Here is a 19285-nt window from a genome sequence, read left to right on the forward strand (position 1 = left end):
CAACTTACCTCTCAAAGTGGTGGTGGCACCTGAAGAATCTTTGTCCCCGAGCTTGCAGGCTTTTTCTTAACCGAAGATTTCCCATTGTAATCAATTGAGCGCCCAAAGGCTCAAAAGCACCCTGCACCCAGCCGCCAGAGTTGCCCTGGCAGTGCAGCCTCTACACCTACCTACTTCCCCACTTGCCCTGAGTAAGTGACCAGGAGCCCAGCTCCCACAGCCGTGTGGCCTGCTAGTCAGCAGCCACCAGCCAAGGCCCCCCTACCTCTCATAGGATAACATTGGGCCTAACTCTCTCTGCACCCGGCTGCCCTTGTGCCGCTGAGGGTGAACCAACTATACCTACCTGACCCTGGGAGACCCCTGAGTCTAGGCCCAGAACCTTAACTCTACCAATCGAGTACTTACCTTTAAACCGATAACTAAATAGGGTAACATTGACTGGCTTTTTCCTGAAATTTCTTTTAAGTGTGGACTTTTCAAAACTTAAAATACTCACCAAAAATCAGCCGAGTAATAAACGAAAATACTCACCTGCTATTAGGTGAGCTCCCAGTGCTGGATCTTGGAGCCCAGCACAGACTCTGAAAAATACTTACAACTGTACTTACCAGTAACCCAATTTTCTTCCATAGGAACTCTGTGAAATTTCTTCTAAGTGTCAATTTCTGCAATCTTTAAATATTCTTTAAAAATCGTATAATATCTGAAAACGTAATTACTTACCTGTTTTGGATAAAGGTCCCAGTACTGAGTCTAGGCACCCAGTACTGGATTACAAAAGTAACGAGAACCTACTATACCTGCAACTTTAATTTTCTCCCATAGGAAATCATTGACTGTTTTCTATGAAATATTTTCGAAGTGTCAACTTTTAAAATAGCAAAATATTGTCTAAAAATCATCACAGTAATTAAGTCGACTTTTATCACTTGATTCCAAGTACTGACCCAGGACTGAATCTAGGATCCAGTCCTGGAATTCCAAAAGTAATCCTAAAAGTAATCTGTGGCAAATAACTTGAAACTTCCATTGAACTCAATGCATTATTGTGTTTTAGAATTGTATTGCCTATTGCAACCACTTGTAACTTTCTACAAAAGTCAATTGCATATTGCAAAAGTATCTATATAAAGCATCTCCTTCTGAGAAAGTATATTTTAATGCCTATTGTTGGTTCTAAAATAAAAATAAGCATATATTTTTTTTATATAAACCATTGGCCTAGAGTTCATTTCTTGAGTGTGTGAGACCATTTGCTGGCTGAGTGTGTGCAACAAATGCTTTACACTGTCCTCTGATACTGCCTTACTGCTCGACCAAGCTATCGCTTTAGAGAGTAAGGTTATATCTAACTTTGGCCTCTGCCAAACCTCTGGGGACTGTGGACTCTCTACACCCTGTACCTATTTGGGAACAGTATATACAGAGCCACTTTCTCACAGCCACACACTGTTTTATGAATGTGTGTGCTAATGACTGTGGCTGCAGCGCAGTTATTACTTAGCGCTACACTTCCCAAATAGGTGAGGTTTGCTCTTTGTTGAAGGAACAAGCGGTAAAATCCGAGTGGTTGTGACCCATACCTCTCCCAGGACTTACTTGTAGATAGTGCATATTGGATAACGAGCATTCTTATCAGAGACTGCCAGGTGTTCTGGTGCCTCTTCCCTCAAAAGATTAACAAATCCAAATTATATATTTACTGTGCTATTAAATATTAAAGCTCACTGATAGTGCGTGCAGAATATGACTGAGCATTATTGCAGGAATAAAAACTGTAAAAAATGGGATGCCTGTAAATATTTGGAAATAGCAGCATATCAGATTGTGATCATTAAATCAATGACTCCCTTCCTAACCACTAGCTAATAGATATATCAGCATCAAGAAAACATACACATCTTGCATTCCTAGATAGCCCATGTCTATCAGTCTGTCTGTATTTTGCTAGTGTTTGCTTGCGGCAGATAGCACCATCCTTTGCCTGTGTATGGCCTTAAGGCAGCCTAGTGACTAATTTGATGCTCTTGCCTGTGCACCCAACTTACATACAACATCATAGCATTATTATGAGAAAACAGGCATTGTGATGTAAGGTGTGAAAACAAAACACATGAATTTCTCCTGCACATTCATTTATGCATTGTGATGATTCTTTAAAGAAGTCTTCAAATCTTTCCTAAATTGGAGTTAATGGATAGCATTGGTGTTGTTCCTGATCCTGGGTGCATAGATTGAAAAGGCCTGTTGTCTTGTTTACAATGTGTTACACTTCTTAGCCTGCAGTCCGATAGTGTCCTTTGAGTGTGACGAGATTAACATGAGATGATGAGCTAGTCTGCATGATAAGTTGGGGTGCTGATTGTGATCGCTTTTCTTCAATGATGCATCTATTTGGGGATGGTGTGGGCCAGCAAGGGGAGCCGATGGAGTTCTGCCAAGATGGGGGTGATGTGATTATCTTTCTTCAGACCCTGGATGAGACGTGGGTGCCAGTGTGGAGCCTGAGATGCCATGCAGTAGGGAATTACCACTATCCAGTGGGAAAGTACAAATGCCTGAACAGCAATTCTGATGTGACTTTCCAGAACAAACTTGACTTTCTTTAGGAGAGAGAGCTGGTGCCACGCTGTTTTTATTTTCTTTCTTTTTTTGTTTTTGTTACATTGAATCAGTAGATCTATGCATTTATAAGCATATCCTGTGATTCTGGGCAAATCACTTAATCTTCCTGTGCCTCACAAAAATGAATGTGTGTCTTCCTGTAACGTAACTGGTGCTATGTAAAGCTCTCTGATACCCGATTCGGGTCAAGTTCGCGCTGTATAATACTATTATAATAATAATGGTTTCCTATCTTTCTCCTTTTCCAGAAAAGTTTACATTTGGTTTGGCTATCCAATTTATTTTAAAATATTTGAGGGTTAGCCAGTCTTTCAATTCTCAGTAGCATTGCTTGATTTTGTGCAGACCATACTTTCTGCTGCATCTAGTACCTATATCTTCATGCTAGTAGATGCCTACTGTGTACAGATAGTTGTACTATACTCATAAGTAGTTCCTGCATTTCGTGCTGTCTAGTCACTACCTGTTCTGTTTAGGTAGTTGTATTGTCCACATTTCCCTACCAAGCAGCACATCTCGTCCCACCTGTTTCAGGCTTGTGTTTAATTGTGTGGCGTCCAGGCCAAACCGTTTCATCAGCTATTTATACCACTCTTCATTAGTAAGTTCTGATTTTCTAGGACCGTGTCTCAATCATTTTGTCAAATATTAGCATGGCCAGTGCAAAATAAGTTTAAAATAAAATCTGAGGCACCTTATTTCTCTTCTACCATGATAACTTCTCACAAAGATTTTTTTTCCTTCTTTTTTGGCCTCATTCTGCCAACTCTCTTGCTGGTAGGTGCTCTTATCCCAATTACCGAAGCATGGAGAAGAGCCTTTCCACCCAAGAATAATGCTGTTTCCACTTCTACCCCTTCACCAGTGTGCCCGTACCAGTGGGAGCCAGGACCAACAGCACTTTTGGCTTAATCATCGGACATCCTGGAGTGCTGGCTCCGCTCGACCAACAGTGCACAGACTTTTCCCGGCTTCTAGAGACACAGGCCATGTCAATATGACTTGTGGAAATTGTTTTTAACACAGTCAGAAAAGCAAGGAGGACTTCCGAAGCCTACAGATCTCCCGTCTCGCCAGGAGGATCACGTAAAAAATAAATCTGGAGATAAGTGTTTATTGGAGCTGGACCGTCCTGATAAAGCCAAAAAAATATGAGATTGGGGCTTAACTTAACTTGTTGACTGGTTACTTCCACCAAAAACGTACATATCTCAGTCCAGTACCAGGTGATATTCGGGCACTTCATAGCCATATGGATATCATCCGCCGAAGGGTGCATCCATCTTGCGCATACATACGGGTTTCCTGTGACTCTTGACAGCTTGGCTGGAGACAAATAGACTCTGTGGGTGGTAAAAAGATGGTTACGCTTCAGGAAAGCAGGTTACACGACCGCTTGTAGAATAGCAAAAGAATAGAGCCAGACCTCTTTAAGAGTTTTCACCCGCTAATTCTGCCTCCCAAAGCTTTGAAATATCCATGTTAAGGTTGTCGTCCACCTCTACCAAGGCCTGATACCACAGAGAAACTTCCTTTTTCAGAGGGCTATTCTCATCGCCTGATCAAGCCAGGAGTCGTCTTCCTCCTCTACCCAAACCTGCCTGGCCCACCAGGAGGATACTTGGTAATATTTAAATGTAGTTAATTGACCCCTGGTGCAGTTACTCAGCGCTTCATCTCTGGCCAGCTGGGAAGTAGTTTTGAGATCAACCTAATAAAGTAGCCTTGCAGATTGTAATGGCAGACTGAGCTGGTCTCTCAAACATTCAGGGGTTCTTGGAGAGCCCCAAATCGTGCCAGGGAGAAGTAATAAGGTATTCCTAGCTTTTCCCGAAAATACACCCAGGTTCTTAAGGCCCCCTGCAAGATCTTCAACCTCACCTTCTTGAAGTACTTCAGGTCCCCATGTTTAAAGAGAAAATGACTCTGCCCATAGCTCAGTTCACTTAACATTGCCCCAAAGAGTAATCCCAAGGGAGACCAGTCAACTTTATTTGTCAGCATATGAAAGTTCTTAAAATGAAATGCATGACAGTAGGCCCAAAGATCCGGGAGAGCCAGCCTCCCCCAACCCCCTTCTCCGGCCGCCTCCTCCAACTTTTTCCAAGATATCCTGGGTCCTTTAGAGGACCAAATAAAACTGCCAATCTTCTTCTGAAGTTTAGCTATATCCCCTTTATTAAAAGTTAAGGGGATAGAGTTAAAAAGGAAAGTGATTTTAGGGAGGACAATCATTTTAATGATCGTCGCCCATATATATTTAGGGGTAATTTCGCCCACCTGACCAAAAGGCTCCCAATCTCTTGACCTACTTCTTTTCAGTTAGCTCTAGAAACATTAACCAACTTCTGCATGATTATAATACCCAAATAGCGCATTTGGACCTTAGCCCCCAAGCTTTCCCTAGGCTGGTTCCATTCCATGATATTGGTTTTCCTGCTATTCACCTTACAACCCGAGATCGTTCTAAAGGTTTCCGCCTTGGCCATTAAATTGGGGATTGCCACCTCTGGATTAATGGTAGAGTATAAGATCGGCCATATACAGAGCCTGCTTTGTCACCAGCCCAGCAAAATTAAATGGAAAGATGGTAGAATCCGATCTGATCAAGGAGGCAAATGGCCCTATATTAAGGTCAAACAAAAGCGGGGACAAGGGACACCCTTGCCTCGTATCTCGTGATATTGAACCAGTCTGATAGCTCCCATTTAACCAAAACCCTGGTTCTAGGCAGATGGTACAGATTTTGAACAGCCCTTACCATATTCTGCGGAAACCCAAAGGTCTTTAAAGTGTCCCGAAGGTAAGGCCAGTGTACTTGGTCAAACGCCTTTGCAGCGTCCACAGCTACTGCTGTTACAGGTAGATTTTGGATTTCTGCCAAATCATCAACCCCAAGCATCGTTAAGCTGCCTTCCAGGGATAAAACCTCTTTGGTCCTAATGAATAACCCCCTTGATGACCTGGGTGACCCTAGAGGCTACTATCCCTGAAAAGACCTTATAGTCTGAGTTCAAAAGAGATATTGGCCTATAGGAATCCACTTCCAGTGGGTCCTTGTTTAATTTCAAAATTAAAGTAACGGTGGCCTCGGCCCACGACCGCGGGACTATTTCGCCTTCAATATATATAGCGTTAAATAGGCATTTCAGCACTGGTACATTAATGTTGAGAATAAATCTCAACTGGGAGGCCATCTGGTCCAGCGGCCCCCCCCACCCTCCCTGCCATCTTCCTGATCTGTGCCTGGACTTGGTCCTCTGTGATCTCGGCATCTTAAGAATCTCTTTTGGTTATTATTTAAACTTGGAAGCTCAATCATATTTAACCAGGCCTCTATGCTCTCCTTCCCGGGCGATATATCACCGCTGTATAGACTGCACTTATATCTACGGGCCTTGGCATATAACTCCAGATTGGTATCCAATAGAGCTCCCGTTTTCGCATCCCTCAGGTTTCAAATTAAATTTCTAGAATTATCTATTTTTACTTTTCCAGGCAATAAGCTAACTGCACCTCTCTCCATATGAGAAATGTTGCAGCTTACTTACTCTCCTCCACCTGTCCAGTAATCTTTTGTCGAGCTGCTTCTGATATTCTGCCTGGAGATGTTCTAGTTCTTTGCTAAGAAGAGAAACTCTACTGGAACCCTCCAGTTATGCCTTTTGTAGATCACATTCCTTACTCTTAATCTCATTGATTTTCTCCTCGTATTGCAGCTTCAGGGCCTGCCTCTTTCCCACCATTATGGAACTAACTATTTCCTTTAAAAATCCCAGATGATTTGAATTTTTGCTGAGCCAATATTGGCCTGAAAGAAGATAGTGGCCTTATCCCTTATACTTGATACCACCCTCTCGTCTAACAAAATAGTCCTTTCCAAGGTCCACCTTTTCATACCAGGTTTATAGTGATGACTAAGGGACAAGAAAACTGCTGAATGATCTGAAAGAATGGCGGGCAGATGGTTAGCCTCTTCGACCTCTGCTAATAGATCCTGATCTATCAAGAAGTAGTCTGCGTGAGTGGTGGGCATATTTTTTTTCACTAATGTGGCAGGGACTAGACTATCCTAGCCTCTGCTATTCTGATCCGTCCATCTGAGCCAGGAAGGTATCCACCTTCTCCGGATTTCTGATATGCATTTTGTTACGCCACATTATTCTCAGCATTGCATGGAACTTCACTGGACCTGGGCTCCCTTGCTGCGTAGATCATTCATTGAACCCAGCTCCCACTGTCTGTGCGCGGTTCTCTTACCAATATCAGATCGTATTTGGTAACTGAGGTCCCCAATTTTAAGGAAGCTTTCCTTCAAGGCACATCCCTGCACTAACTCCTCAATGGCGTAGGAGAGGAAATTTATCAAAATTTTCCTTGGTGTCTTCCTCGCGGGGTTTAACCTGAAAGGGTCCCTATGCACTCTTTGGATCTCTCTGACCAAATCAACATCTGGCCTATCCTGGACTAAACCTTCCCCCAGAAGTTTACATATAAAACCTTTGTTTGTTTCAGAACTTTCAGGGATATTAAGAAGTCTCACATTATTGCGCTTGGACTGTATTTCGAGTCTCTGAAAGTTCTCCTGTAACAGCTTATTTTGTGTTTTATGATCTGCAATATCACTGGTGTTCCCAGCCAGGACAGCTGACGGAGACTTTACCTCACCTTCCAGGACTGAGGTACGTTGGGCAATTCCATCTAGTTAGGTCTCGGCTAGCTTTGCTGCGCACATGCGCAGCTCGCTCGGCGAGATTTAATGTAAATGAGGACTTTTAGAAAAGGGGTTTAAGCCCCACCCCTTTTTCCATTGGCCGGCGTCACTGTTTATGCTAAACGGTGGCCAGCCATTGGAAAAGAGCTTTGTATATTGCCTCCCTTTGGCTTTTTTGGACGGCTCACTTGGACTGGCTCGCCTGCTTTCCTTCTGGCGTAAAAGGTTTCTTATCTTTATGGGGCCATGTGTTTAAACACATGGCCCCATAAAGACAAGAGATCCTCACTCTTTCGCTTTCGGGTCTGCCTCTTTGTCATCCCTTTTAAATCCGTGCCCTGTTCTGTCCACCTGTCTTACACCCGTCCTTTCCGCCTCCGTTGCCTTTCTTTCCCCTGTTTGAGCTTCTCTCTCTCACCCACCTGCCCCCTTCCCTCCCTAGGTTGTCACGCTCTTTCCCTGCCTTTTTCTACCCTTTCTTTCCTCTTGCTCCCTCTCCTCTGCTTCACCCCCCCCCCCCGCCCCTCCCCACCTCCTCCTGTCTACCTTCGCGCCCGCCTCCTGTCTCCCCTCGCCCCCTGGTCCCCACACTCTCCCCCTCTCGGCTGCAGTTTGGGAGACAGCGCCATCGAGGTACTTGCATCACGTTCCCAACCTCGTTGCTCCTGACTGCTTGTTTTTTATCCTGTTCGGTGCACACAGTTGTTTTACCTAGCAGCACGCAGGTATGTGTTGCATTGGGGTGCCCCCTTCGGCGTGAGTGTACTCTCGCCTAATGCCTATTCCCTAGCGGGCACCTCAGGCGAGCACTATCTGACTGGGCAGTAAGTGGGTGAGTGACCGGGGTACGTAGTCATCAGAACATACCTTAAGACACTGAATTTTCAGTCTAGGAACTGGGATGCAAAGCGCTTAGGAGAAAACGGGGCGCTGCTCTGTAAACCGAATCGGGGCGGGGGCAGAGCTTGAGAGGCACTCATGATAAGGGGGGGGGGGGGGGCACTGTCCTACAGGAAGGACCGTCAGAAGAGAAGAGTATGCAGAATGCATGGGCAAAATATGTGAGAGCATGTCTCCTGTCCTGGGACTATATATGAGACAGCATGTACCCACACTGTATGAGACAGCTTGGCTGCTGTCACTGGGGCAGTGTAGAAGATGTCTTGTCTTCTGTTCCGGGACAGTTATAAGACAGCATGTGCCTTGATCCGCGGTAGCGTATGAGACCATCTCCTGCTCTGTGACAGTTTGAGACAGCATATTTCATGGTCTAGGACAGTTTATATGAGACAGCATGTGTCCTGTCCTGGAACAGTGAAGGACAGTGTCTCCTGTCTCGGGACAGTGCAGGACACAGCATGTGTCCTTTCCATGGACAGTGTAGGACAGTGTCTCCTTTCCCGGGACTATATATGAAACCGCATACACTTAACACTATGAGCCAGCATGCACCCACACTAATTTGAACAGCTTGGCTGCTGTCACTGGGCAGTGAGGAGATATCTTGTCTCCTGTTCCGGGACAGTTAAGATACAGCATGTCCCTTGATCCGCGGTAGCATATGAGACTGCATCTCATGCTCTGTGACAGTGTAAGATATAGCATGTCTCATGGTCTACGACAGTGTATGTGAGACCGCATGTGTCCTGTCCAGGGACAGTGTAGGACAGTGTCTCCTGTTTTGGGACAGTATATGAGACAGCATGCCCCTTGTTCAATTGTAGCATATGAAATAGCATGTCATGCTCGGTGGACGTGCATGAGACCGCATGTCTCATTTTCTGGGACAGTATATATGACACAGCATGTGTCCTTTTTCTGCACAGTATATGAGACAGCATGTCCCCTGTTCCGCGGCAGCATGTGAAATAGCATGGCTCATAGCATGGACAGTTTATATGAGACTGCATGTGTGCTATCCCAGGATGCTCCAGGGGACAGGGTGTCGCCTGTTCGCGGACAGTGTTCCACAAGGTCACATGGTGCCAGGCCCAGCCTGCTTCTTTAACAAGCCTCTTTCAATCTAGAACCTTCTCGGGTTCCTCACTGTGTCCATTATTCTGTCTGTGTGGCTCCATCTAACATTCAAAGGGTGCGCTGTGTCCATAGCTGTTTAATTTTCCCAGTGGTAAGGTTACTAGATGACTCCACGTCACCAGCGACAAGGTGCTCCACTCCTGGGGTTTACTTTAATAACCTAGTGAACTCTGACTCCATATGCCTGCACGTGTCTGCTCTCTTTCTATACCTGCAGTTAAAAGTGAACGGGGAATCTTACTGCACGTGCTTGCTCGCACTCTTGATTAGCGGCAAATATCTAATCGGAGAATTTCGCTCACATATTATATGTATGTTAGCACGCTACACTAGAAGTAAAACGAGCATTGAAAATGCAATATGTCTCGCCTTTGATTAAGTTAAAGCCATTTGCTTTGCTAATGGTATTGTATAGCAAAGCAAATGGCTTTAACTTAATGAAAGGCGAGACCTATTGCATTTTTAATGCTTGTTTTTCTTAGTGGCCCATTTTTTTTTAATACCCCTTTCATTACCTTCACAGATCTCAAACGTTACCAGAATATCTTGTCTCAAGGTGAAAAGTAATTTCTCAACCTGGTTTCCTGGGGGAGACTCCTCTTGAGGGCAGTATTCCGGCCCGGACACCCCGCCATTGTCCTGAGTCAGTCTAGGACTCTGATCCGCAGCCAAAGATTTATTTTGATATTCTTTTGGTTTTCCCTCCAGTGTGGCCTGCTAGAAAAATGCCGATTTACTTCTTTACTCTCTGCACCATGGCATTTGTCCATATCATTAGGTAGAAATCTGCTTCCAATGGCCTCCACCTATGGCAGTTTCAATTTGGAGTAAGGGGTGATATGCACTATCCTAAATTACATCAAAATCACTTTTGTGTGCATTCATGTTTCATTCTACTTGTCCCTCTCAACATCCCTATATATTATCCATGTATCCCTCAGCCTAAAAGAATGAAGCCACACAGCCTCAAAATTCACGTTTGACAACTTCAAATGTGACTTTTTCCCCAAGACGGTGGATTATATTTTGTGTTTTTATCTATTTTTTAAGGACTGCATGGACCTTCACGTTTAAAATATCTATCTAATATGAAAACCATAGACTGGATTCTTAGACCAAGAAAATCTAATAAATGTGGACTCCATAAGCATCCTGAAAGCATTGCTTCAGTCTGCAAGGTCCAGTTCTTTACTGCTAGTTTCAGCTATTTATTGCAATGTTGGTAGCTATCCTCACGTTCTCAATGTACTTGGAAATCAAGTTTTAAAGTGCAGGTGTAATAAAAGCTTGCCAGATAGCAGAGATAGGTGTTTGGTGAATATGATGTAAGATTGATCTGTACTGTATGGTTTGCTTTTATGTTTCTTTAATAAATCACTGCAAACCAAACAAATGAAAGGAGCTACTGAATGCAACCGATGAGGATCAATGAAAAAAAGTCCATGGCTTAAAGTAAAGAAATGATGCAGGATTTTTGGGAGTAAAGAAGTCTTCCGAGATTTTCTAATGGTCATATGAAATGGTAGAAATCCTGAATCAATAAGTAGGTCACCCAGCTCTGTACCTAATAAAACAGACAGACTCCAGTTAGCCATTGCCTGGTAGTCTTTTTGACTTGTAGGCTAATAAAATGTTTCTTACTGCTTCTTTTGAACAGATACGTATTCACACTTGGCGCTCTTCACACCCAACCTCTCCCCACACTCACAGCCTAACTACAAACGTATGCAAAAGGCAGAGCAAGTGTGGCATACTTAAGAGTTGTGCCTTCTTTTTTGATGTGTGCTATGATTGTATAGTAATTTCATGTTTACGTCTGAAAGCGAAGTGTCATGTAACTTTGCAAATTATTTATGTACGCTGCAGAAATACTCATGTTAATTCTGTTTTTTGTCTTTTAGGTGGCAGTAGCACAGGATGCAAGCCGCCTTCCAACATCTGCCTGCCTGCCTCATTGGGGTTCTCTCCCACTGAGCCAAACATGTCAAGCCAGCACAGCCACGCCCCCTTCTCCAGCATCCAATCCATGGCTGAGCATCAGGTAAATCAAAAGCAAACTAATTGCTCTATCCATGTATAAAACGGTTAGGGTAAAGTTGCCTCTCGGAAATCTTGTGTTTTTCTGGGTTAGATAATTTTGAAGTTTATGAAGCAAACCGATTTTTATTTTTTTTATTTCTGTAGCGCAAACCTAACAGTTTTTAGTGTAGAAGGGGCTCCAAAATGTAATCGAGCTTGAGGGACATACAGTGACCGATAGAAAACAGCGCAAGTCTGGCACATTGCAAAAAAACCTAATGGGAGGAAAGGAAACTGCATAATAAAAATTTAATTGAGGGGTTGACGCAGTGCAGGAGAGATTATTGAAAATACAATCAGTAGTAGTTTTGTAGGGGGAAGTTAAAACAATAGTAAGGCTAGTAAAACTCAAGTCTTTTGAAACTGTCACTTGACATTTGGCTGTTTAAAAAGTAGATGCTGAGCTTTATGTACTGATGGGAAGGCCAGTCAAGGGGTGGTTCTTGACAATTTCACTATACTTTTCAATATGCAGCCTTATGTTTCTAAAAACTGTTTGAACATCTTTTTTTTTGGTCTCGCCTAGCGACGCAGCGCATGCGTTGCTCACCTTGGCGAGACCTATAGTCTCCGGTTTCTCTGCCGAAGGGAGACAGGATGTGGCATTGCGCGGACCAGAGATGTGCACTCGCGGACAGGAGATGTGCACTCCGTACACGTGCACATCTCCAGTCCCCGCGTGAACACAGCGCGCGCATGGCGCACTTTCACTTTCCCTCCCTCCTAGTTAGTTTCAGTGTTGCGCTGCCGGCTGCGCTCTCCGACACACATCACAGAGGACAAAGCAGGAAGATTGCTGCCCGCGGTGTGATGTTATCCCCCGAGGAGGGTGAACTCCACAGGTTACCAGAGACACGCACCTCGTTAAACTGATGACGTCCTTTCTTTTCATGAGCGCAGCCGCTTCTTCCTGCTCCATCCACGTAAATTGCCTTGTTTATCTCCGTTATTAGGTTAATGGGCGTAATGTGTTTTAGATCTCTGTATCTGCATCACTAGCATTCCGCAGGCAGAAATCTCAACCAGATGTCTGAATCTCGTCCAACCTCCGCCACACGCTCCCTTTCATGTGGTCCTTATTAAAGAGAATAATAGCTTTGCACGGCGATCCAACCCTTACACTTAATCACAATTGGGGCTGTTTAATCACATTCTAGTGTACGGCGGTGCTGATAATGTTCAAAGGCCCGGGGGCTGTGGTCTGGACATTTACATCAGGCCGCTCAGGGGGTAGTAGGCGCGAGCCGCATAGCTAATACCAAGCCCCCCCCACTACCCATCCAAATTGTCAACCCAAGGAACTGGCTTCGAAACCGAGCCCGGCTGAGGGGGCTTCTCACCTAGAAATAGTATCTGAAATTAACTTTCTTTTATATTTTTTGTCCAGTGTGCGCTGCTTAATGACAACCGCAACTAGGGAGGGAAAAGGAGGCATTGGGTAAAGATTTATCCTTGATGTCAACATTTACTGTTCTAAAGCGCTCTGATACCTTCGGGTCTAGCTAGCGCTATAAATAACTCTCAAATAAATAAGTTACAGTAAGAGATGATAGTTGCAGCTCCTTGAACTGGCTGAATTGCGATATAAAGCTCTACGTAACAAGTATTATTACTATTGTTTGCACTGTCAGGGCATATGTAAGAGAAACACAATATCAAACATTTGCAATGCAATAGGTCTCGCGTTTACGAGAGTTTGAGCTATTGGCATTGTAAACGACAATGCCTTTTATGTGTTGATTTTTAAAACCTAAATAAAAGGCATTTAACAATGCCAATAGCTTAAACTCTCGCAGATGCGAGACCTATTGCATTGCAAATGCTTGTTATTGTTCCAGGATTTTAGAACTCTTAGCTCGTTGTGTCCTAATACTCCAAGATGGAATGGTCTTTACATTTTGTAAAATTCACCCCCATGTCGGTCAGAGGATCTGTGTTGTAGGCTAAAAAAAATGACTACTAGTTTCCTTAGTCTACTATGCCCTGGTTATCAACTAATATCAACCGATCAGTAACCTGCCTCCTTGTGGCATAATTTAAAACTACGTAAAAGTAGTTCTACTTTGTATACCAGGCCCCACCTCTTTCCTAGAAGGTTACCATTGCGTCCACCACCCTCTTCAGTGCTTTTGGTGTGGACTAAAACATTGCTCTCTCGCACTCTGTGTTTGATGATATCTGAAAGATACTTCTAGCTGCAGATTCCTTACCTTAGAATTATCCCCAGGTGTCAGACTGGATATAGAAATTGTTTGTGAGCTTGTACCCCTGTGCACCGGTAGGTGGCGTCCTTCTGCTGCGCATTGTTGTCCACACTGGAAGTGATGTACACCCAGTCAGTTATTGACTGACGTTTTTCCACTTTTTGTCAATTTTTTTTTTAGATTTTTCTCATGCTTTGGCAGGATGTCCACTAAAGGCTGGCTTCAAACCCTGCAGCACCTTCCACTGGCAAATGTCGATGACTGACTCGCACATTATTTGCCTTTTGTGCCTTGAGCACTATCACATTGCGACGACCTGCATTGACTGCCTCACCATGCACCCCAAGGCCTTCAGGGAGTGCTCCCTCAAGCTATTTGGTGCAGCGTTGCATATCGGGCAGCAGTCTTGATCCTGGGCGAAAGGAAGCACCTGGGATCGGGCAGAGCCCAAGATCCTTGTCAAACTCCAAGTTGTATTTGATTTAGTCCCAAAAGCGTTAGAGTAAGAAGTTGGACAGGCTTTGAATTCACCCCGTCAATCAAAAGTCATCCGACAAGACACAGCAACGTAGTTATTCGGGGCCTGGCTCTGCAGTTCAATCTGCGCCTGGGCCAACTCCGCCCCTCCCTTAGTTTCTGAGAGCCGGAGTTAACCCCACCCCAACTTCGCTAGTTCTAGGGGACCCTGCACCTCATTCTTGGGCGGCCATTTTCCGCTGGTGCGCCCTCAGCCCCACAGGTTCGGAAGTTACCCCAACTTGTTCTCTGCTGGCGGTTCCGCACCTAGCTGCAGTCTGGCTTCTTAAATCCACAGATGGATCCAGACCAGTACCGCCTTACCACCTTGACCTTCCCCGGCGTTGATGCCAATCGGGACGCTCCTGGCGCCAACTGTGCCCTCCGGCGAAGCAGTCCCCATTCTTATTCCAGACTCCAATGCAGAGCACGAGTGGCGTTGACAGACGCCAACTGGAGCCATTCCGACCAGGCCAGAGCCTGAGCCCTATTCTTATGGTCTGGGAATCGGGGAGGATTGAGAGGGGTTGCTGGAATACCAGCACCTAGACCCCAGCATGGACTGGTGTGAGGATTTGGCAGACCCCAGCGGACTGGACACCTCTCCAAATACTGGCATGGTCTCTCTCCCTACCGTGGCTATAGAGAAGGGCGCTTCTTGTGCTATGGTGGAAAAAGCGGCTGATGTCCTGGACCTTCGCCTACTCTCAGTGGCAGTCAGGACTAACGTCTTGACGTAGGTTGTTTAGACAGGAGTGACCCGCCTCAGAACCGCTTCTTTCATTTTATGAAACCTTCTCATATGTCCTGCCGGGAACTCGGTCCAAACCTTGCTTTGGGGCTTCCTGTGAACAGGAAGATTGCCCGCCGCCACTCCTCAGCCCCTGAAGACCCCAACTTCTTCATGCATCACCCTCGCCTAGAGAGCCTGGTGGTCCAACTTCCATGTAAATCCTGGCACATTCCCTACCACATAAAGTGGTGATCTAGATAACAAAATGAGAACAAAAATCGGGTGCAGTAGCATTACTTTTTAAGACGAGAACCCTCACTCACCCTAGGATGACATGCTTCATCATTGGGTCACTCTTCACCCTGGGACCGCAAGGTAGCCAGTGTGGGCTACAACTCACCCTAAGGCGAGGAACGGGAGGGTTTGTTTTTTGTTCATCCCTTTATCGAAGTCTGTAGGGGAGGGAGGGGCAGAGTGCATACAAAAATTATATAGTGAATGTGAGTTAAAAATACCTCTCGGTGGGCATAATAAACTTTATTCTGGGACCCCTACTGGGTAGGATTAAAACCAAGCTAAGTGAAACAGGGACATAGATTTTCTCCTATTTCACATTTTGGTTAATATATTTCCCCGTTTCACTTAGCTTTTTGTGAGATACCACATTCCTTACCGCCCCACTGGATCGGCAATCCAAGAGGTTGGATACCTTAGGAAAGAGAATGTTTTCTACCACCAGCCTGGCACTGCAGTCTGTGAACACTGTAGGGGCATTGTTCCCATGCCCTGTGGGATTTGGTTATGCATGCGCGGCCCGTGGGACTCGGAGGAGGTCTGGACCATACTCTCCCATTCTATGTTTAATGGGAGAGATGCAGCGAAGTTTATGGTTTGATGTGGACTAGACCCGCCCGACTCGCTGGGCAGAGTGGTTTCTTCTTCATGGCCTTACGGCGCAATGCTTGGCTGAGAACTGGCTTTTCCGGGGATGTCCAAGCGTCGCCTATGGACATTTCCTTTGATGGCTCCTGTCTCTTCGGAGACTAGAGTTTTCAAGGATAGCAGAGCTACGGCCAGGTCATTGGGCCTTTCCATGGCCCCTCCCCAACCCCACTTCACCTTTCGGGTCTTTCATGGCCAAGAAAGGGGCTTCCAGCTGTGCCTTTACCAGCCTATTAACCATGGCACTCAAGCTCCCCATCCTGTGCATGGTTGGGGATGCGGTACCCAGAGAACCCGTGGGTCGGGCAGCCAGAGGTCAGACCAGTCCTCCGCTCGCCCAGCAGCCGTTGTCTCCAAACACCTTTAGTTTTCCCTCTGACCATCACGGGCACCCATTTGGAGGCAGGATAAACAATCATCTGACCCGCATATAGGTCTATAACATCAGACTGCTGGGTTCTTCATATTCAAAGGGGCCCTTCGCGACTACCTATGTTATCCACTCGCGACAGGCTGATGTAGGACGAGCTCTCCTTCCTCCGCCAGGAATTGATGGCTCTTGGTCATTGGAGCCATAGGTAGGTCGTGGTTATTTCTGCTAATTTTTGGTGGGCAAGGATGGAGGCCTTCGTTCCATCCTAGACCTGCGCCCTCTCCGTTTTTTCCTCCCAAAAAAATTTAAATGATCATGCTCTCCCAAGTCATTTCTGCCCTGTACACTGGGAGATTGGATGGTAGCGTTGGACTTGCGTGACTCATACTTCCTCATACCCGTCCTGCCTGCCCATAGGTGTGCGGTTCACAGTGGGCCACGCCCAGTTTCAGTCCGCCGTGCTATTTTTTGGCCTTACCAGCACCCCTTGGGTGTTCGGCAAATTAATGATGGTGGTTGCAGCTCATCTGCGGAGATCAGGGTGCCAGTCTTCCCTAATCTCAAAAACTGGCTGTTAAAAGCGGGCTTGCCCCTGGCTGTCATCTCCCATCTCCAGACTACGGCGGACCTCCTGCACTTGCTGGGGTTCACTGTCAACATGCCAGTCACACCTGACTCCTTCTCAGATGCGCTTTCATCTGAGCTGTTCTGGACACAGTACAGTTTCTGGCATATCCTTCTGAATGTCAAGTCCAGGATATTCAGGCTAATACCAATGTTTCAGCCTCTGTTCTGGATTTCGTGTGACTGACTCTGAGGCTGCTGAGCCTCGTGGCCTCAGGCATCCTGCTTGTGTCGCATTCCCGCTGGCATATGCAGGCTCTACAGTGAGATCTGAAGTTCCAGTGGGTGCAGCATCTGGACAATCTGACGTGGTCCAGATCTGGAAGGGAGCTGGAAAAGATCTGCAGTGGTAATTAGCGAGCCCCGATTGGGACAGTGGCAGCCCCCTTTCCCTTCCCCAACCAGATCTGACAGTGGTGAAAGATACCGGTCTCCTGGAATGGGGCAACCCTCTGGGAGAGGTGGAGATCAGAGCCCTCTGTTCTCTGAGGGAATCTGGACTCTACATCCGCATAGTAGAGCTCCGTGCATTCTGGCTGGCATTAAAAGGTTTTCTGTCCTCCATCAAAGGAAGGCCAGTGCAGGTGTTAATGAACAACACTAATGGTGTGTGGTACTGCAATAAACAGGGCAAGGTGGGGTCATGAAACCTCTGTCAGGAGGCTCTGTGTACATGGCTGGAACCTCAAGGCATATCCCTGGTGGTTAATACCTGGTGGGTTCTCTGAATGTTATGGCGGACAAACTCAGCCAAAGATCCCTAGCATATCATGAGTGTAATCTCCATCCGGAGGTGTTGCATGATCTCTTTCAGCAGTGAGGAGAGCATTGGTTAGATCTATGTGCCACTGCCGAGAACACGCAATATCAGCAGTTTTGCGCGATGGAGTTTGCTAGGCAGCTCTCGCCCAGAGATGCTCTTCTCGAGTGGAGCTCAGGCCTCTTGTATCCCCAGCTGTGGTATTCCAAGCTGTTTCACATGGCCATTGGTCCTCCAATCAGGCTACCTCTTCAGGAGGCTCTTCTGTCGCAACAGAAGGGTATGGTTCTCGACCCAAACCTGTCAACACTGGTCCTTCATGCTTGGAGATTGAGGAGGGACGGTTGACAGCTTTCAACCTTCTGCCCGAAGTCTGCACTGTTATCTTGGCTGCCAAGCGTCCCTCCACCAAAACTGTATATGCCTGCTGTTTGTGGCTTGATGTGGAGAGAAACAGGTTGGCCAGGGCCGGACTGGCCGTAGTGGGCATCAGGCATTTTCCTGGGAGACAAGATTGGTGGCAATATCAGATCTGGCCCCCAGTAACAATGCAATTTTGCAATTGCCCTCTCAGGCTCCTTACCATCTAGATGGCCTCCCTGGTGGCAATTAACATCTGCCCAAAGGGTCGGTGAGCTTCAGGTATAAAGGGTGGGCTGAAAAAGCATGAACATGTACCCAGACAAGCTGGTTCTTACTAGAGCTTCCTTTCTGCCGAAAGTTGTCACTCCTTTTCATGTGGGCCGGTCCATCACCCTGCCTACCTTTTATGATCTGCCGCAACCCTCCAAGGAAGTGGAGCGACTTTAACGCCTGGCCCCCAAAAAATCGTTAGCGTGCATCAGAGAACAGGATCCAAGTTGTTAACAGCCAGTCCTTTTCGTTGTCATTGAGCAAGCAATCCTACTCGTGGTACAAATCAGAGAGTGAGTGATGTCGTTCACAAACGACGGCTTCTTCCTCTTTTTCCGCCTGGCAGGTTCTTGTTCTCAAGAAACTTCAGCCGACGATTCCTGCTCCATTTGCTGTTCCTGCTAAAGTTTAGGCTCTTCCAAAGGCCATGTTGGATCTTTTCAGTACTACCCCTTCTTCCAGATATGCTTTGATCGTAACTACTATAACTCAAAGTGGTCAGAAGTCATGCTTTTTGCACGTTACCTCTATGGTAGTGATTGATTTTTTATTTTTATTAAAGACATAGGGAGTGCCTAAGGCTCTTGCCGTCTCCCACATTCAGAGCTAATGCCACCACATCCATCTACAACAATGGGACTATTCTCGTCCGAGCCTCTAATCGGAATCTGGGAATCTTGGTCTGTTTCTCCATCATTAAAAAAACTCTTGACCAAGGGGAAACTTCCAGCCACACAATTGACGCTAGACCCACAACCATTCCTCAGGACCTCCAAGATCTTTCCTTACTGAGCCCTAATCACCAGGTGACTTCCCATAATACCTTGGTCAACACTCATTTGACCTTTGCTCTATCGCTTCTAGATTGCTCTGACACCCAACATCTCCAGACTACCCAGACGTCACCCCTACACTCTAGGTTGTCGTGGTCCAATGATAGCCATAGTATTGACTACCTCTCTAACACTTCCTCCACTCCGTTACTACCTCCTTGCTCTTACCTAAATCTCATGCCGCCGCAAGGTCACCCGCTCTCCACTTT

The 19285-nt window shown here is 46.0% G+C and overlaps 1 protein-coding gene across 1 annotated transcript in view; it reads left to right on the top strand.

The window, feature by feature from the left end:
* Window positions 1-19285, top strand: part of LOC146809290 (dual specificity tyrosine-phosphorylation-regulated kinase 1B-like) — a 368762-nt gene that overhangs the window by 198444 nt on the left and 151033 nt on the right. Inside the window, exon 2 of the mRNA XM_085616098.1 lies at window positions 11281-11420. Within this exon, the coding sequence (XP_085472224.1) occupies window positions 11281-11420 (140 nt within the window). The remainder of the gene's footprint in view (window positions 1-11280; window positions 11421-19285) is intronic.

This window comes from Triturus cristatus, chromosome 7 (assembly GCF_964204655.1).
Source record: "Triturus cristatus chromosome 7, aTriCri1.1, whole genome shotgun sequence".
Classification (NCBI taxonomy): Eukaryota; Metazoa; Chordata; class Amphibia; order Caudata; family Salamandridae; genus Triturus; species Triturus cristatus.